General features: G+C 37.2%; 1 protein-coding gene and 1 long non-coding RNA gene across 2 annotated transcripts in view; both read right to left on the minus strand.

Annotated features, from left to right (window-relative positions):
* The window catches only part of TAF1C (TATA-box binding protein associated factor, RNA polymerase I subunit C), a 385,888-nt gene that overhangs the window by 171,103 nt on the left and 197,022 nt on the right, over positions 1–17,763 (minus strand). The window contains exon 11 of the mRNA XM_053699633.1: positions 4,718–4,788. Coding sequence (XP_053555608.1) covers positions 4,718–4,788 — 71 coding nt within the window. The remainder of the gene's footprint in view (positions 1–4,717; positions 4,789–17,763) is intronic.
* LOC128648358 (uncharacterized) lies at positions 4,847–17,281 on the minus strand. The gene is made up of 2 exons (XR_008400589.1): positions 17,114–17,281; positions 4,847–5,162 (listed from the first exon to the last, which is right to left on the minus strand). It is a non-coding gene; the product is annotated as an uncharacterized LOC128648358 (long non-coding RNA).

Genomic DNA, 17,763 nt, shown 5'->3' on the forward strand with positions numbered 1-17,763 from the left:
CGACCCGTGTTCACACTTGGAAGGAACCCCCACAACACGTGCCTAGTGCCGGCTCTACACGCAGCACCACGCGACACTTCAATCCCCCATGCATGCTGGCGCAGCTTTGCTCCTCCTCCAGAACAGCATACCATGCTCCACATATAATCTTGTGCTCCACAGATAACACTTTTCACCGTTTTGCAGGGGGGGGGGTGGACTTTTCCCAATGCGGGGGTGTCCCTCTTTCAAATTTTGAAATATTGGGAGGTATGTGACAGGCTCATCAGGCAGGCATCATTTACAACTATGACATATTGACATTCATTCACAGACAATCATGATTGTTTGTGAATGAATGTCAATATGTCACGTATAGTTTGTAGGAGGCATGGCATGACATTACAGTGTGTGTGTATGTATATATGCTGTATTAGGCTACAATGTGTGATTTTGTAAAATTTTGGGATGGTGGTGTGCCACAGGATTTTTAAATGTAAAAAAGTGTGCCACGGCAAAAAAAAGGTTGAAAATAACTGGTATAGAGCAACCACCCAGCCCAAAGGTGAAACTAAAAATGGCTCGAGCTGTTTACACCAGTAGCCAACCAAAACTCCTCCCATCTATTCCCATAAGAGCAGTAGGGGCGCATTCCTTTTTCTATAGGTTGGAAGCATCAACATCAAATCTATAATAACGGCTCATCGTGAGAGCCACAGGTAAGGTTGAAACAGCCAGTCTGAATAATACACACCGCTCTATACCCCAGAGGTAAAAGTATAAGTGGTCACTGCTACTCTAGAGGTACACATAAGCACAAAAACAATACCCAAAAAAAAAACTACACAGGAAGCCGTAAGTACCAGAGGTCTATGTCCAGTCTACGGGAATACCCACCATCTTGCAGGACTCCAACCAAAACACAGACTCATCCGATTGGTCCATATAAACATCTTGTAATGCCTCGTATATCAAAGACAGTGGTGATCAGAAAAAATAAACATTATACACAAAAACCCACAGCCTAAAGAACTGAGGGAAAATCCACACCAGCCTCTAATTGGAAAAATGAGTAATAGTGACCTCAGAGTTCTATGGGCCGCCGTCAGCTTCCCATGTCCGAACCTAATCTGGAAACAGGGACCCGTCTCATAACCAGCACGGGAGCGGAGAAGTGGAATCTCGAACACTGTGTGCAACAAAAAATGTGAATGTTGTGTAAATCGAAAACTACACATAAGACAAATTAGACCTAATAAAAAAAAAAAAAAGACTAAAAAGAGGCTCATAATAAAAACAAATCTCCCTATCCCAGCAGAACTGGTTGAACACTGGGTTCCTCAATAAATGGAACCGACAGTGTCATAACCTAGGAGAGACCTCTCTATTATCCAGCTAAATGGGTGAAGATAGATAACTATAATAGTGGATTGATCAATAAACCACTGGGCACACCATAATGGAATCATGTACTCTCATATTTAGATGTGGACGAGGAATCTCACTGAACACCATGTGTTACTATTTCATGGGCAGAACATTGGTCAGAGAAAGACTTGCCAACCAAATTGAACATTAAGGCCCCTGGGGGGCAGAGTCCCCAGCTGAGGCTCCTATGAGGTTACAGGGGATGGGTTTCTATCGCTGTGGGTGTAATTTGCTGGTGTCGGCATGGCTTTGCCTTTGGTGTGACAGAGAGGGTGATCGGATCACCAGGTGTTCTGTACTGTATGCTTTATATAGTATGAATATTAGCTGTCATTGGGTGCAGGAAGCTTATACTGATACTGGGAGTGGTCTCCCGGATGGTTTACTTTAGTTGTCATGACAATGTCTGACAACAGATGACCTAAGATGTGGGTGGTGATGGAGGTTGTCCAATGGAACCACTATCAACATGGATTGTTCCAGTCACATACAAACCTGGGACATAGACCGGCTGGGGAAGCAGGAGAATTGTGGGATCTCTGAACACTCATTTTTAGAGACACTGTATTGATATATCACATTACACGATTTGATTTGCACATTTGATTGTTTAAGGCAATTTTTATGTACAAATTCTATGTTATAAGTTTTGTTTGAGTTACCAAAATGGTTTAGCGCCTTACTGTTTGCACACAGTCTCCAAAGATTGGTGACCGGATTGGGGGAGGGGCCTATGGCCTTTATAAGTTTGTTCATTTACAGATTCTGATTGACAGAAGAAGGTACGTTTGAGGTTCCCAAACGTCACTAAATAAATATTCAATTTTGATATCTAAAGTCCAATGAGTGCATCACTTTGTTTCTTGATATATATATATATATATATATATATATATATATATATATATATATATATATATATATATATATATATAAAAAACAAAAAGGGTACAGGACAAATGGCTACTATAAATGTGTCTTTTTCCATAGAAAAAATTGTCAAAATTTAGAAAACATTAATGTTATGTTACATTATAATTTTAAAGTGGTGCAGACCCTATAAAAAATTATTCTTCAACAAACTACAAGAGGAGAACAAGGACCATCAAAAATTTCCTAAGGCCCTGTATAGATAGGGAATCAAGCACTCTTTTTATAATAGCTCAAAAGTGTAGCTAAATTAAACAAATGGAATGAATCTCTGAGGAAGCCCCGTCTATCATTTGGCATTGTGGGTGAAACGATCAGGATCGTAGGCATTGGATCACGGACGCACATGTGACCAACCAGGAAGTAAGCACGCAGTCCTACCACTCTGCAGTCTCAGCGTGTAGCATTCAACTGGCTCAGCAAACTGTTTCATGGGACTCAATTACAAGGCAGTATTTCAGGAGGCAACCGGTAACAAACAGCGGACCTCAATTGTGGACACCTCCAGAATCAGATAAGTGCATGCTTACGGCTCAACATAGGAATATAGCTGCTTTCACATGCAATATGGGGGGTTAGCCTGGACTGACTCCCACTGCTCATTTGGCTTGTTTGCTGTTTTCACACAATATCTTCAGCAATAAGAGGTACTATGCTTTACTAACACGCATGCAGCTTTGGCAGCACTTATCCCATTTTGCATACCTTGGACTTATGCTAAGTTTGGCTGAAAACAATACCGCTATATGTGGAAAATCATCCTGGTGTGATTTGGTTGTTTTCTTCAGCAATACACTCTTGTGAGAATTTTATCTCAATATATGCAGGCATCTCTATGTAAACTGCTGTGTCTCTATGTAACTGATGTACTGAGGCAATTCATTATGGAGGACGTATTACTATGTTCCACTATCTATCTTATTGCTAATAACCATTGCAATAGTTATTCTTCATACTTGTATGTAATTCTTTGTAATTGTTGCTATACTGCCATTATTGTTGTTCCTGAAATCTTTACAAAGCACATATCACTACTTAGATCCCTAAAAATGTACCTGTCCGGTAATTATCCCTTGTATTGACTTGGGTACCTTGTACAGCTTGGGTGTAGCAGTGTACTAGGTGTCTTTGGATTGAATTTTTGCCATTATTATGATTATGATGTGCACATCTTCAGGGTTTTAATTGGCCACATGTACTATAGTGTGTTTAACATACTTTACTTTGTGTTGCTAACATATACCCGAGGCCAGCGCACAACTGGCCTATTGCTATGTTTGGACAGTTAGGATTTACTTCTTTCTGTACTATTAATAAAAAAAATTTTGTTCTCTGTGATTGAACTGGTCAGAGATTCATTCCATTTGTTTAATTTAGCTACACTTTTGAGCTATTTTTATAAAAAGAGTGCTTGATTCCCTATCTATACAGGGCCTTAGGAAATTTTTGATGGTCCTTGTTCTCCTCTTGTAGTTTGTTGAAGAAAAAATAAATATATATATATATGCCGCCCTGGTGGTTGATGTAAGCCCGTCATGAGGTTACCCAATTAAAATGTAATAAACCGGACAGAACGTAAATGAGGTCAAGCCTGCAGAGCATTGAAAATAGCCCTTTAGTTCTAGAATATTGATAGGAAGTTTTAACTTCTCTGAACACCAAGTCCCCTGAGTCCTCAGAGGATCCCACACAGCTCCCCAGCTGATCAAACTGGCATCTATTGTTACAATCTCCCAGGTAGGAGGCAAGTAACATCATCCCAGGAGTGTTGGCTCCGGTGCAAGCCACCGAGAAAGAGATCCTCTCATTAAGGGACCCAGACTGATGACCTAAGAAACATCTGAGTGGTCTCCGTTCTATTGTCTCAGCATACATAACTGTAGAGTTCTCAGATGATAACCCAGGCCCTCTCTTGAAGGAAAACTATCCATATGAGGGCTAAAATCTTCTTTAAACACAGCACCTCTTCTCTGCCTACCTCCATGAAACAAGGCAAAGAACTATTGGGAGGGTAGGCAAAGTGGGAGGGATATGTAAAGCCTTGCTGGGGTGTCTGCCTCCTCCGGGTGGCAGGTGAAGTATTTCCCATAGGTGAATGAATAGGTTAGTGGACTCACTGCATTAGAAAGAAAAAAGGAACATAGGTGAGTGTGGATGAAGAGAGAGAGGGAGAAAGAGGGAGAAAGGGGGAGAAAGAGGGAGAAAGGGGGAGAAAGAGGGAGAAAGGGGGAGAAAGAGGGAGGGGGGGGAGAAAGAGGGAGGGAGGGAAAAAAGAGAGGATGAGCAAACAAGATAGAGAAAGTAAGAGAGAAAAGAAGTTTGAGAAAACCGCTGGCAAGAGTGAGAGGCAGATAGCAGAGAGAGTTAGACATTGACGTACTCTCTGTATGGGACGTGTTGTAAAGAATGCAGCAGTGTTGTCATACGCAGAACATTCTCTCTCTTCCGTCCCTGGAGAAAAATAAATAAAAATAAAATATATCTCCATTCCAAAAAGAAACTGACAGGATTTATATTAAATCTTTAATACATCAATCCATATTAAAAGTAAAAGTCAAGGGGGTGCATGCAAGCAGTGGCTGGAAGCGGTCACATGTTCTGGAGCTCCAGAAGAAAGTACAGTAATTTGCTGAATATTGCTATTATTTTACAGCATAGAAATCCTATGGCGCCCCTCACAACTAGAAACAAGATTGCCGCTGGTTTTGCTGTATTTATGATTCCGGAGCTGCAGTCTCACATTTGCGGCTTGTAGCAGCGGCATCTATCAGGAAACGCTATGTGTTATTTATGGTTTGGTTGGAGCCCATGGCCGGCGGTTGAGTCTGTGGGAAGAAGCTAAGAACACCATCATATAATAAAGAAGAGAAAGTCTCCCTAACTATAGCTGGATCCCTTTTATGTTATCTCACCAGAGTTATTTATTGCCTATTACTATTGTAGCCAATTAAAAGCCATTATTAATATACACACAATCACATATTAGCTCCCTAGATGGCCTCAAAGATATTGTAATCCTCAAAATCCCATATATCATCTCAAATTAAAGGGACGCTGAACCCAATTTTTTTCTTTCATGATTCAGATAGAGCATGCAATTTTAAGCAACTTTCGAATTTACTTCTATTATAAATTTTTCTTCGTGCTCTTGCTATCTTTATTTGAAAAAGAAGGCATCTAAGCTAAGGAGCCAGCAAATTGTTGGTTCAGACCATGGACAGCACTTGTTTATTGGTGCTGTCCAATCAGCAAGGACAACCCAGGTTGTTCACCAAAAATGGGCCGGCATCTAAACTTACATTCTTGCTTTTCAAATAAACATACCAAGAGAATGTTTAATAATAGGAGAGAAAATAATAATAGGAGAGAAAATTTATTAATAGGAGTAAATTAGAAAGTTGCTTAAAATTGCATGCTCTATCTGAATCGCAAAAGAAAAAAATTTGGGTTCAGTGTCCCTTTAACTAATGTGAGATTTAGCATTTTACCCTCAATACAAATCTCACTGTTTTCCTCCAGACATTCTAGTGTTCTCCTTCAATATTGTGCCTATATTATAGTTAATTAGCAGCATATACCGCTAGGGTTTGTAATCTATTATTTCATGTAACGGTAGGTTTGTAATCTATTATTTCATGTAACGGTCGGGTTTGTAATCTATTATTTCATGTAACGGTCGGGTTTGTAATCTATTATTTCATATACCAGTAGGGTTTGTAATCTATTATTTCATGTAACTGTAGGGTTTGTAATCTATTATTTCATGTAACAGTCGGGTTTGTAAACTATTATTTCATGTAACGGTAGGTTTGTAATCTATTATTTCATATACCAGTAGGGTTTGTAATCTATTATTTCATGTAACGGTAGGTTTGTAATCTATTATTTCATGTAACGGTCGGGTTTGTAATCTATTATTTCATGTAACGGTCGGGTTTGTAATCTATTATTTCATGTAACGGTAGGTTTGTAATCTATTATTTCATATACCAGTAGGGTTTGTAATCTATTATTTCATGTAACGGTCGGGTTTGTAATCTATTATTTCATGTAACGGTCGGGTTTGTAATCTATTATTTCATATACCAGTAGGGTTTGTAATCTATTATTTCATGTAACTGTAGGGTTTGTAATCTATTATTTCATGTAACAGTCGGGTTTGTAAACTATTATTTCATGTAACGGTAGGTTTGTAATCTATTATTTCATATACCAGTAGGGTTTGTAATCTATTATTTCATGTAACGGTAGGTTTGTAATCTATTATTTCATATACCAGTAGGGTTTGTAATCTATTATTTCATGTAACGGTCGGGTTTGTAATCTATTATTTCATATACCAGTAGGGTTTGTAATCTATTATTTCATGTAACGGTAGGTTTGTAATCTATTATTTCATATACCAGTAGGGTTTGTAATCTATTATTTCATGTAACGGTAGGTTTGTAATCTATTATTTCATATACCGGTAGGGTTTGTAAACTATTATTTCATGTAACGGTAGGTTTGTAATCTATTATTTCATATACCAGTAGGGTTTGTAATCTATTATTTCATGTAACTGTAGGGTTTGTAATCTATTATTTCATATACCAGTAGGGTTTGTAATCTATTATTTCATATACCAGTAGGGTTTGTAATCTATTATTTCATGTAACGGTCGGGTTTGTAATCTATTATTTCATATACCGGTAGGGTTTGTAATCTATTATTTCATATACCGGTAGGGTTTGTAAAATATTATTTCATATACCGGTAGGGTTTGTAAAATATTATTTCATATACCGGTAGGGTTTGTAATCTATTATTTCATATACCGGTAGGGTTTGTAATCTATTATTTCATATACCGGTAGGGTTTGTAATCTATTATTTCATATACCGGTAGGATTTGTAAACTATTATTTCATATACCGGTAGGGTTTGTAAACTATTATTTCATATACCGGTAGGGTTTGTAATCTATTATTTCATATACCAGTAGGGTTTGTAAACTATTATTTCATATACCGGTAGGGTTTGTAAACTATTGTTTCATGTAACGGTAGGGTTTGTAAACTATTATTTCATATACCAGTAGGGTTTGTAATCTATTATTTCATGTAACGGTCGGGTTTGTAATCTATTATTTCATATACCAGTAAGGTTTGTAATCTATTATTTCATGTAACTGTAGGGTTTGTAATCTATTATTTCATATACCAGTAGGGTTTGTAATCTATTATTTCATGTAACAGTCGGGTTTGTAAACTATTATTTCATGTAACGGTAGGTTTGTAATCTATTATTTCATATACCAGTAGGGTTTGTAATCTATTATTTCATGTAACTGTAGGGTTTGTAATCTATTATTTCATATACCAGTAGGGTTTGTAATCTATTATTTCATGTAACGGTCGGGTTTGTAATCTATTATTTCATATACCAGTAAGGTTTGTAATCTATTATTTCATGTAACGGTCGGGTTTGTAATCTATTATTTCATATACCAGTAGGGTTTGTAATCTATTATTTCATGTAACGGTAGGGTTTGTAATCTATTATTTCATGTAACGGTAGGTTTGTAAACTATTATTTCATGCAACGGTAGGTTTGTAATCTATAATTTCATATACCAGTAGGGTTTGTAATCTATTATTTCATGTAACTGTAGGGTTTGTAATCTATTATTTCATATACCAGTAGGGTTTGTAATCTATTATTTCATGTAACGGTAGGTTTGTAATCTATTATTTCATATACCAGTAGGGTTTGTAATCTATTATTTCATGTAACGGTCGGGTTTGTAATCTATTATTTCATATACCAGTAAGGTTTGTAATCTATTATTTCATGTAACGGTCGGGTTTGTAATCTATTATTTCATATACCAGTAGGGTTTGTAATCTATTATTTCATGTAACGGTAGGGTTTGTAATCTATTATTTCATGTAACGGTAGGTTTGTAAACTATTATTTCATGCAACGGTAGGTTTGTAAACTATTATTTCATATACCGGTAGGGTTTGTAAACTATTATTTCATGTAACGGTAGGGTTTGTAATCTATTATTTCATATACCGGTAGGGTTTGTAATCTATTATTTCATATACCGGTAGGATTTGTAAACTATTATTTCATATACCGGTAGGGTTTGTAAACTATTATTTCATATACCGGTAGGGTTTGTAAACTATTATTTCATGTAACGGTAGGGTTTGTAAACTATTATTTCATATACCGGTAGGGTTTGTAAACTATTATTTCATATACCGGTAGGGTTTGTAAACTATTATTTCATATACCGGTAGGGTTTGTAAACTATTATTTCATATACCGGTAGGGTTTGTAAACTATTATTTCATATACCGGTAGGGTTTGTAATCTATTATTTCATATACCGGTAGGGTTTGTAAACTATTATTTCATATACCGGTAGGGTTTGTAAACTATTATTTCATATACCGGTAGGGTTTGTAAACTATTATTTCATATACCGGTAGGGTTTGTAATCTAATATTTCATATACCGGTAGGGTTTGTAATCTAATATTTCATGTAACGGTAGGTTTGTAAACTATTATTTCATGCAACGGTAGCGTTTGTAAACTATTATTTCATATACTGGTAGAGCTTGTAATCTATTATTTCATGTAACGGTAGAGTTTGTAATCTATTATTTCATATACCGGTAGGGTTTGTAATCTATTATTTCATGTAACGGTAGAGTTTGTAATCTATTATTTCATATACCAGTAGCATTTGTAATCTATTATTTCATGTAACGGTAGGTTTGTAAAATATTATTTCATATACCGGTAGGGTTTGTAATCTATTATTTCATGTAACGGTAGGTTTGTAAAATATCATTTCATATACCGGTAGGGTTTGTAATCTATTATTTCATATACCGGTAGGATTTGTAAACTATTATTTCATATACCGGTAGGGTTTGTAAACTATTATTTCATGTAACGGTAGGGTTTGTAATCTATTATTTCATATACCGGTAGGGTTTGTAATCTATTATTTCATATACCGGTAGGGTTTGTAATCTATTATTTCATATACCGGTAGGGTTTGTAAACTATTATTTCATATACCGGTAGGGTTTGTAAACTATTATTTCATGTAACGGTAGGGTTTGTAAACTATTATTTCATATACCGGTAGGGTTTGTAAACTATTATTTCATATACCGGTAGGGTTTGTAAACTATTATTTCATATACCGGTAGGGTATGTAAACTATTATTTCATATACCGGTAGGGTTTGTAAACTATTATTTCATATACCGGTAGGGTTTGTAATCTATTATTTCATATACCGGTAGGGTTTGTAAACTATTATTTCATATACCGGTAGGGTTTGTAAACTATTATTTCATATACCGGTAGGGTTTGTAAACTATTATTTCATATACCGGTAGGGTTTGTAATCTAATATTTCATATACCGGTAGGGTTTGTAATCTAATATTTCATGTAACGGTAGGTTTGTAAACTATTATTTCATGCAACGGTAGCGTTTGTAAACTATTATTTCATATACTGGTAGAGCTTGTTATCTATTATTTCATGTAACGGTAGAGTTTGTAATCTATTATTTCATATACCAGTAGCATTTGTAATCTATTATTTCATGTAACGGTAGGTTTGTAAAATATTATTTCATATACCGGTAGGGTTTGTAATCTATTATTTCATGTAACGGTAGGTTTGTAAAATATCATTTCATATACCGGTAGGGTTTGTAATCTATTATTTCATATACCGGTAGCATTTGTAATCTATTATTTCATATACCGGTTTCATGTAACGGTAGGGTTTGTAATCTATTATTTCATATACCGGTAGGGTTTGTAATCTATTATTTCATATACCGGTAGGGCTTGTAATCTATTATTTCATATACCGGTAGGGTTTGTAAACTATTGTTTCATGTAATGGTAGGTTTGTAAACTATTATTTCATATACCAGTAGGGTTTGTAATTTATTATTTCATGTAACGGTCGGGTTTGTAATCTATTATTTCATATACCGGTAGGGTTTGTAATCTAATATTTCATGTAACGGTAGGTTTGTAAACTATTATTTCATGCAACGGTAGGGTTTGTAAACTATTATTTCATGTAACGGTAGCGTTTGTAAACTATTATTTCATATACTGGTAGAGCTTGTAATCTATTATTTCATGTACCGGTAGGGTTTGTAATCTATTATTTCATGTAACGGTAGAGTTTGTAATCTATTATTTCATATACCGGTAGCATTTGTAATCTATTTCATGTAACGGTAGGTTTGTAAAATATTATTTCATATACCGGTAGGGTTTGTAATCTATTATTTCATGTAACGGTAGGTTTGTAAAATATTATTTCATATACCGGTAGGGTTTGTAATCTATTATTTCATATACCGGTAGCATTTGTAATCTATTATTTCATATACCGGTTTCATGTAACGGTAGGGTTTGTAAAATATTATTTCATATACTGGTAGGGTTTGTAATCTATTATTTCATATACCAGTAGGGTTTGTAATCTATTATTTCATGTAACGGTAGGGTTTGTAATCTATTATTTCATATACCGGTAGCATTTGTAATCTATTATTTCATATACCGGTTTCATGTAACGGTAGGGTTTGTAATCTATTATTTCATGTAACGGTAGCGTTTGTAAACTATTATTTCATATACTGGTAGAGCTTGTAATCTATTATTTCATGTACCGGTAGGGTTTGTAATCTATTATTTCATGTAACGGTAGAGTTTGTAATCTATTATTTCATATACCGGTAGCATTTGTAATCTATTTCATGTAACGGTAGGTTTGTAAAATATTATTTCATATACCGGTAGGGTTTGTAATCTATTATTTCATGTAACGGTAGGTTTGTAAAATATTATTTCATATACCGGTAGGGTTTGAAATCTATTATTTCATATACCGGTAGCATTTGTAATCTATTATTTCATATACCGGTTTCATGTAACGGTAGGGTTTGTAATCTATTATTTCTTGTAACGGTAGGGTTTGTAAAATATTATTTCATATACTGGTAGGGTTTGTAATCTATTATTTCATATACCGGTAGCATTTGTAATCTATTATTTCATGTACCGGTAGGGTTTGTAATCTATTATTTCATGCAACGGTAGGTTTGTAAAATATTATTTCATATACCGGTAGCATTTGTAATCTATTATTTCATGTACCGGTAGGGTTTGTAATCTATTATTTCATGCAACGGTAGGTTTGTAAAATATTATTTCATGTACCGGTAGGGTTTATAAACTATTATTTCATATACCGGTAGGGTTTCTAATCTATTATTATAGAATAATGAAATTGCAGAGACTTTCTAACCTTTTCTAGATCCAGAAAAAAGAACAAATAGACTAGAAGTCTGTCTGAAATTCTTAGTAGCATCTACATAATATTTCAAAGATCTTACTACATCCAAAGAGAGTGTAAAGATCTTTCAAACGTAGATTTAGGATTATAACACAAAGAAGGAACAATAATTTCTCTGTTAATGTTGTTACAATTCACAACTTTAGGTAAAATTTTGAAAGAAGTCTGTAAAAATGCTTTATCTTGATGGAAGTAGACTCACAAGAAAGAGCAGACAATTCAGAAACTCTAGCAGAAGAGATAGCCAAGATAAATAACACTTTCCAAGAAAATAGTTTAATATCCAAAGAATGCTTAGGCTCAAAAGGAGGAGTCTGTAGTATCTTTAATACCAGATTTAGACTCCAGGGAGGAGAAATAGATTTAATAACAGGTTTAATATGAATCAAAGCATGAACAAGCATCTAAGCATCAGAGCATCTAACATTTCTGCCTGAGTATCCCTGGACCTTCAGAGGTACCTGGGAAATTTCTTGTTTAGGTGAGAGGCCATCAGATCTAGTTCTGGAAAGCCCCACATCTGTACAATTTGATAGAACAAATCTAAGTGGAGAGACCACTCCCCCAGATGTAAAGATTGACGGCTGAGATAATCCGCTTCCCAGTTGTCTACACCTGGGATATGAATCGCCATGATTAGACAAGAGTTGGATTCCGCCCAATAAAGTATTCAAGATACTTCTTCCATAGCTAGGGGACTGCGAGTCCCCCCTTGATGATTGACATATGCCACTGTTGTGCTATTGTCTGTCTGAAAACAAATGTAAGGTTCTCTTTTTAATAAAGGCCAAGCCTGAAGAGCTCTGAAAAGAGCACAGAGTTCCAAGATATTGATTGGTAACCTCACCTCTCGAGGATTCCAAACTACTTGTGGTGTCAGAGACCCCTACATATCTCTCCAACCTGTGAGACTTGCATCTGTTGTGAACACAGTACAGGTAGGATGAACAAAGGAGGCCTCTTGAAGAATAAAGTGGTGGTTTTACCACCAAGTCAGATTAAGTTGTGCATTGGGATTTAAGAATATCAGTTGTGATATCCGAGTGTAGTCTTGGCACCATTGGTGTAACATGCAAAGTTGTAGAGGTCTCATATGAAAATGAGCTAAGGGGATAGCGTTTGATGCTGCAATCATGAGACCTAAAACTTGCATACACATGGCCACTGAAGGGAATGATAGGGACTGAAGGTTTAGACAAGCTGAAACTAATTTCAATTGTCTCCTGTTAGGGATAGAGTCATGGACACTGTATCTATCTGGAAACCTAACAAGGTGACCTTTGTCTGAGGAATCAAGAAACTCTTTGGTAAGTTGATCCTCCAACCATGTCTTTGAAGAAACGTCAATAGTTGTTTTGTGTGAGATTCTGCTAAATGAAAAGATTGAGCTAGTATCAAGATATCGTTCAAATAAGGAAACACTGCAACACCCTGCTCTCTGATTACAGATAGAAGGGAACCGAGAACCTTTGAGAATATTCTCGGAGCTGTTGCTAGGTCAAATGGAAGAGCAATAAATTGGTAATGTTTGTCTAGAAAGGAGAATCTCAGAAATCGATAGTGATCTAGGTGGATTGGGATGTGAAGGTAAGCATCCTGTAAGTCTATTGTGGATATAAAGTGACCTTGCTGAACAAAAGGCAGAAGTCCTTATAGTCACCATCTTGAAAGTTGGGACTCTTACAAATCGATTTAAAGTTTTCCGATCCAAAATTGGTCTAAAAGAATTTTCCTTCTTTGGAACAATGAAAATATTTGACTAAAAACCCAACCCCTGTTCCTGAAGAGGAACTGGAACAATTACCCCAAGAGTTCTAGATCTGAAACACATTTCAGAAATGCTTGGGCTTTTACTGGGTTTTTGGTACATGGGTGGGAAAGAATCGTCCCATAGGAGGTCTTATTCTGAATCCAATTCTATACCCCTGAGAAATAATATTTTTAATCCAATGATTTTGGACAAAGTCTGCAGACTAAATCTATTTCAATAATTTTGGGCAGACTATCCAAAATCAGTGGATTCAGAATATTATTTCTCAGGGGTATTGAATTGGATTCAGAATAAGACCTCCTATGGGAAGACAGTAATCTTGTTTTAGACACCATGTCAGCATTCCAAGATTTAAGACATAAAAATCTTCTAATTTGAATAGCTAAAGACATAGATTTGACATTGTATTTCATAACATCAAAAAGTTGAAGTAAAAGTATAATGTTAGACAATTTAGCTGAGCTAAACTGTCTAACCAAAAGGTAGAAGCAGAAGTAACATCAGCCATAAATACTGTATAATTTGTCTAAGAATATAGCCAGCATGTAAATATGCCCTTCTAAGATAAGATTCAAGTTTCGTATCTAAAGGGTCTTTAAAAGAAGTGCTGTTTTCCATAGGAATGGTATAGCGTTTAGCCAGAGGAGAAATGGCCCCATCAACTTTAGGGACTGTTTCCCAAAGTTCCAAATTAGCAACGGGCAAAGGATACAATTTTTTAAACCTAAAAGAAGGGTTAAAAGAGGTACCAGGTTTAGACCATTCTTTAGCGATCATATTAGAGATAGTAAAAGGTGGGGAACTAATGGCACTACTATAAATTATAGGCCAGGAACACTTATCATTAATAGCTGAATTCTGCTTATAGATAATATCGTTAGCATTAGAGATAATGTCTGGAAGAGGAAAAACTTCAGGTGTAATAACAGTAGTCTTAAATACAGAACTTAAACTATTACAAGATTTATCATCAGCCCAGAGGCAGAACTTTTTTTTCATTTTCTGCAATGAGAATATTTTTTTTTATAAACTTTATTCACCAAGAGGGGTTTTACATGAACCAACAGCCACATAAGTTCTTTACATTCGTAAGTATTTTTGTAACATTCTGTTAGATACAAAACTTTGATGGTATTTTATAGTTCCTTAATGGATTCTTGATAGTCCTGTTCCAACATGACAGGTATGTCATAGGTCATGTTATCCCCTCTCATTTTTCACTTTTTCTTCAAAACATTATAAACAATAAACAACAAGTAACTAAAATTTATAATAAACCAAAAGCTAGAGTAAAGTGCTATACATCAATAAATTTAATCATACTTACCCGAGAAGCCCGCGGATCGCCAGCCCCAGAGCATCCTTTCTAAGTAACTTAAGTGCTGGTGTGGATCTGTTCTGCACCTAGGCAGTCAGTGTGTGGATCTGTTCTGCACCTAGGCAGTCAGTGTGTGGATCTGTTCTGCACCTAGGCAGTCAGTGTGTGGATCTGTTTTGCACCTAGTCAGTGTGTGGATCTGTTCTGCACCTAGGCAGTCAGTGTGTGGATCTGTTCTGCACCTAGGCAGTCAGTGTGTGGATCTGTTCTGCACCTAGGCAGTCAGTGTGTGGATCTGTTCTGCACCTAGGCAGTCAGTGTGTGGATCTGTTCTGCACCTAGGCAGTCAGTGTGTGGATCTGTTCTGCACCTAGGCAGTCAGTGTGTGGATCTGTTCTGCACCTAGGCAGTCAGTGTGTGGATCTGTTCTGCACCTAGGCAGTCAGTGTGTGGATCTGTTCTGCACCTAGGCAGTCAGTGTGTGGATCTGTTCTGCACCTAGGCAGTCAGTGTGTGGATCTGTTCTGCACCTAGGCAGTCAGTGTGTGGATCTGTTCTGCACCTAGGCAGTCAGTGTGTGGATCTGTTCTGCACCTAGGCAGTCAGTGTGTGGATCTGTTCTGCACCTAGGCAGTCAGTGTGTGGATCTGTTCTGCACCTAGGCAGTCAGTGTGTGGATCTGTTCTGCACCTAGGCAGTCAGTGTGTGGATCTGTTCTGCACCTAGGCAGTCAGTGTGTGGATCTGTTCTGCACCTAGGCAGTCAGTGTGTGGATCTGTTCTGCACCTAGGCAGTCAGTGTGTGGATCTGTTCTGCACCTAGGCAGTCAGTGTGTGGATCTGTTCTGCACCTAGGCAGTCAGTGTGTGGATCTGTTCTGCACCTAGGCAGTCAGTGTGTGGATCTGTTCTGCACCTAGGCAGTCAGTGTGTGGATCTGTTCTGCACCTAGGCAGTCAGTGTGTGGATCTGTTCTGCACCTAGGCAGTCAGTGTGTGGATCTGTTCTGCACCTAGGCAGTCAGTGTGTGGGTCTGTTCTGCACCTAGGCAGTCAGTGTGTGGGTCTGTTCTGCACCTAGGCAGTCAGTGTGTGGGTATGTTCTGCACCTAGGCAGTCAGTGTGTGGGTATGTTCTGCACCTAGGCAGTCAGTGTGTGGATATGTTCGGCACCTAGGCAGTCAGTGTGTGGATATTCGAGAAACACCACGTCCCTTTAATTTCTGAAATGGAGGAGATTTCTTGTCTACCCAATGCTGCAATATTAATTGTTTTGCAATTAGAATAGTTATGTTAACTAGAGTGTTTTGTGTCTATAGCAGGGAGCAAGAACACGCCGAGAGGTGAATCTCTGTCTTTTTCACTTTTGTTAGCCAGTATGCTATTTTCTTCCAAAACCATTTTAGATTGGGACAATCCCAAAACAGGTGTATCCAATCAGGTTTTTCTATTTTGCATTTAGTGCAGACATTTTCCGCATCTGGTATCCACTTGGATCAAAGGGCCGGAGTAATGTATGCTTGGTGAAGAATTTGTGTGTGCGTTCCTCTCAGATTTGCTGACAACGTCATATTCCTGACTTCCTCAAAGCTAGATGTTATTTGTTTAGGATCTATTTCTATGTCTTTGCAGGTGGACCATCTCACAGACGGTGATTGTCATGATGTTTAAGAATAAGGTCATGTGTGTTTGTTAGCTTGTATATGCCCTGTTTAGCCAACGAGCATTTAGTAGTGACATGGTTGTTTTCTAATGTAAGCAGGCCCTCTGACTTTAATTTTGTGATATAATGTCCACACTGAAGGTATGCAAACCTATGTGTGTTCGGTATCTGATAGGTATTTTGTAAGTCCTGAAAGGAGTGAATATGTAGTGTTAGTGGGTTAAAGAACTGTCCTATTGTTGTGAGGTGTGATGGTTTCTTTCCATGTCTCAAATACTGCTGTGGTATATCCTGGTAAGAAGGATAAAGTACCTTGGATAGGGAGGAATTTGCTAGTATAAAATTTTATTCCCCAAAACCTACAGAACTTTGACCATGCTCTCAGAGGATCTCTAAATAGAACATGATGTTGAGTTTCAAGTGGTAGTGAGTTTAGCTTTGTGTGAGGCAGGAAGGACAGGTGTATCGGATGCGTGAGACCTGATTCTAACGCAGGGGTTGGTAGCCATATTGATAGGTCTTGCTTTGAAATGCATGTATCAACAAAGGCCAAATGTAGCAGTTAGCTATAAGTGTGGGTATATTGTGCATATGTAGATAGCTCACTGTGTGTATATGTCCATGATTCTCACCAGGGGAGGCAGATCCGCGAGCTCCCCAGGCTCCATAGCGTGGTAGTAGAAGTGGACCAACCAGAGCAAAAAGGTGCGTTAACGCAAACTTTCCATGGCACAGTGGACATGGCTTCTGTATAGAATAAACAAATATATTGGTAAGGATTGGTTTAGTATAGTACACAGTATGACATCCCTAGGAGTATTAATGGTCTCAGGTGTATAATGGTATTAGTAATGTTAACATCTTGCTTAGACCCAACCGTAATGCAGATCAAGCAGGCTCTCAATTCCTGCAGAGATAAGAGGGGATGGTGGCGCGAGACAAACAGCTTGGTGTTTCATCAGAAATGTGACATTATAATTGAAAATTACTATTATCAAAAAAGGGATGACAAATCCTGGTGCAGTGTGCGATAAGGGAAGTATAACAGGTGAAGCCTCACTAAGAGTTCGTGATTTACCTTTAGTTGGCCCAAGATGTGACCACCCATCTAGTCTTGAACTGTCAGTCATAGAGGAGAAGAAGATGTATATGGTCGGTGTACATATGTAGGTCAGTCCTGGGGCAATTTTAACCCATAAGGGGTCCCACCTTCTTGTGTGGGGTCACCAGTCGTGGCCAAAAGAGCATTTTTACAATCAACGGTCAGAGAAGTGTAGCCTGT

This window comes from Bombina bombina, chromosome 2 (genome assembly GCF_027579735.1).
Source record: "Bombina bombina isolate aBomBom1 chromosome 2, aBomBom1.pri, whole genome shotgun sequence".
Taxonomy (NCBI): Eukaryota; Metazoa; Chordata; class Amphibia; order Anura; family Bombinatoridae; genus Bombina; species Bombina bombina.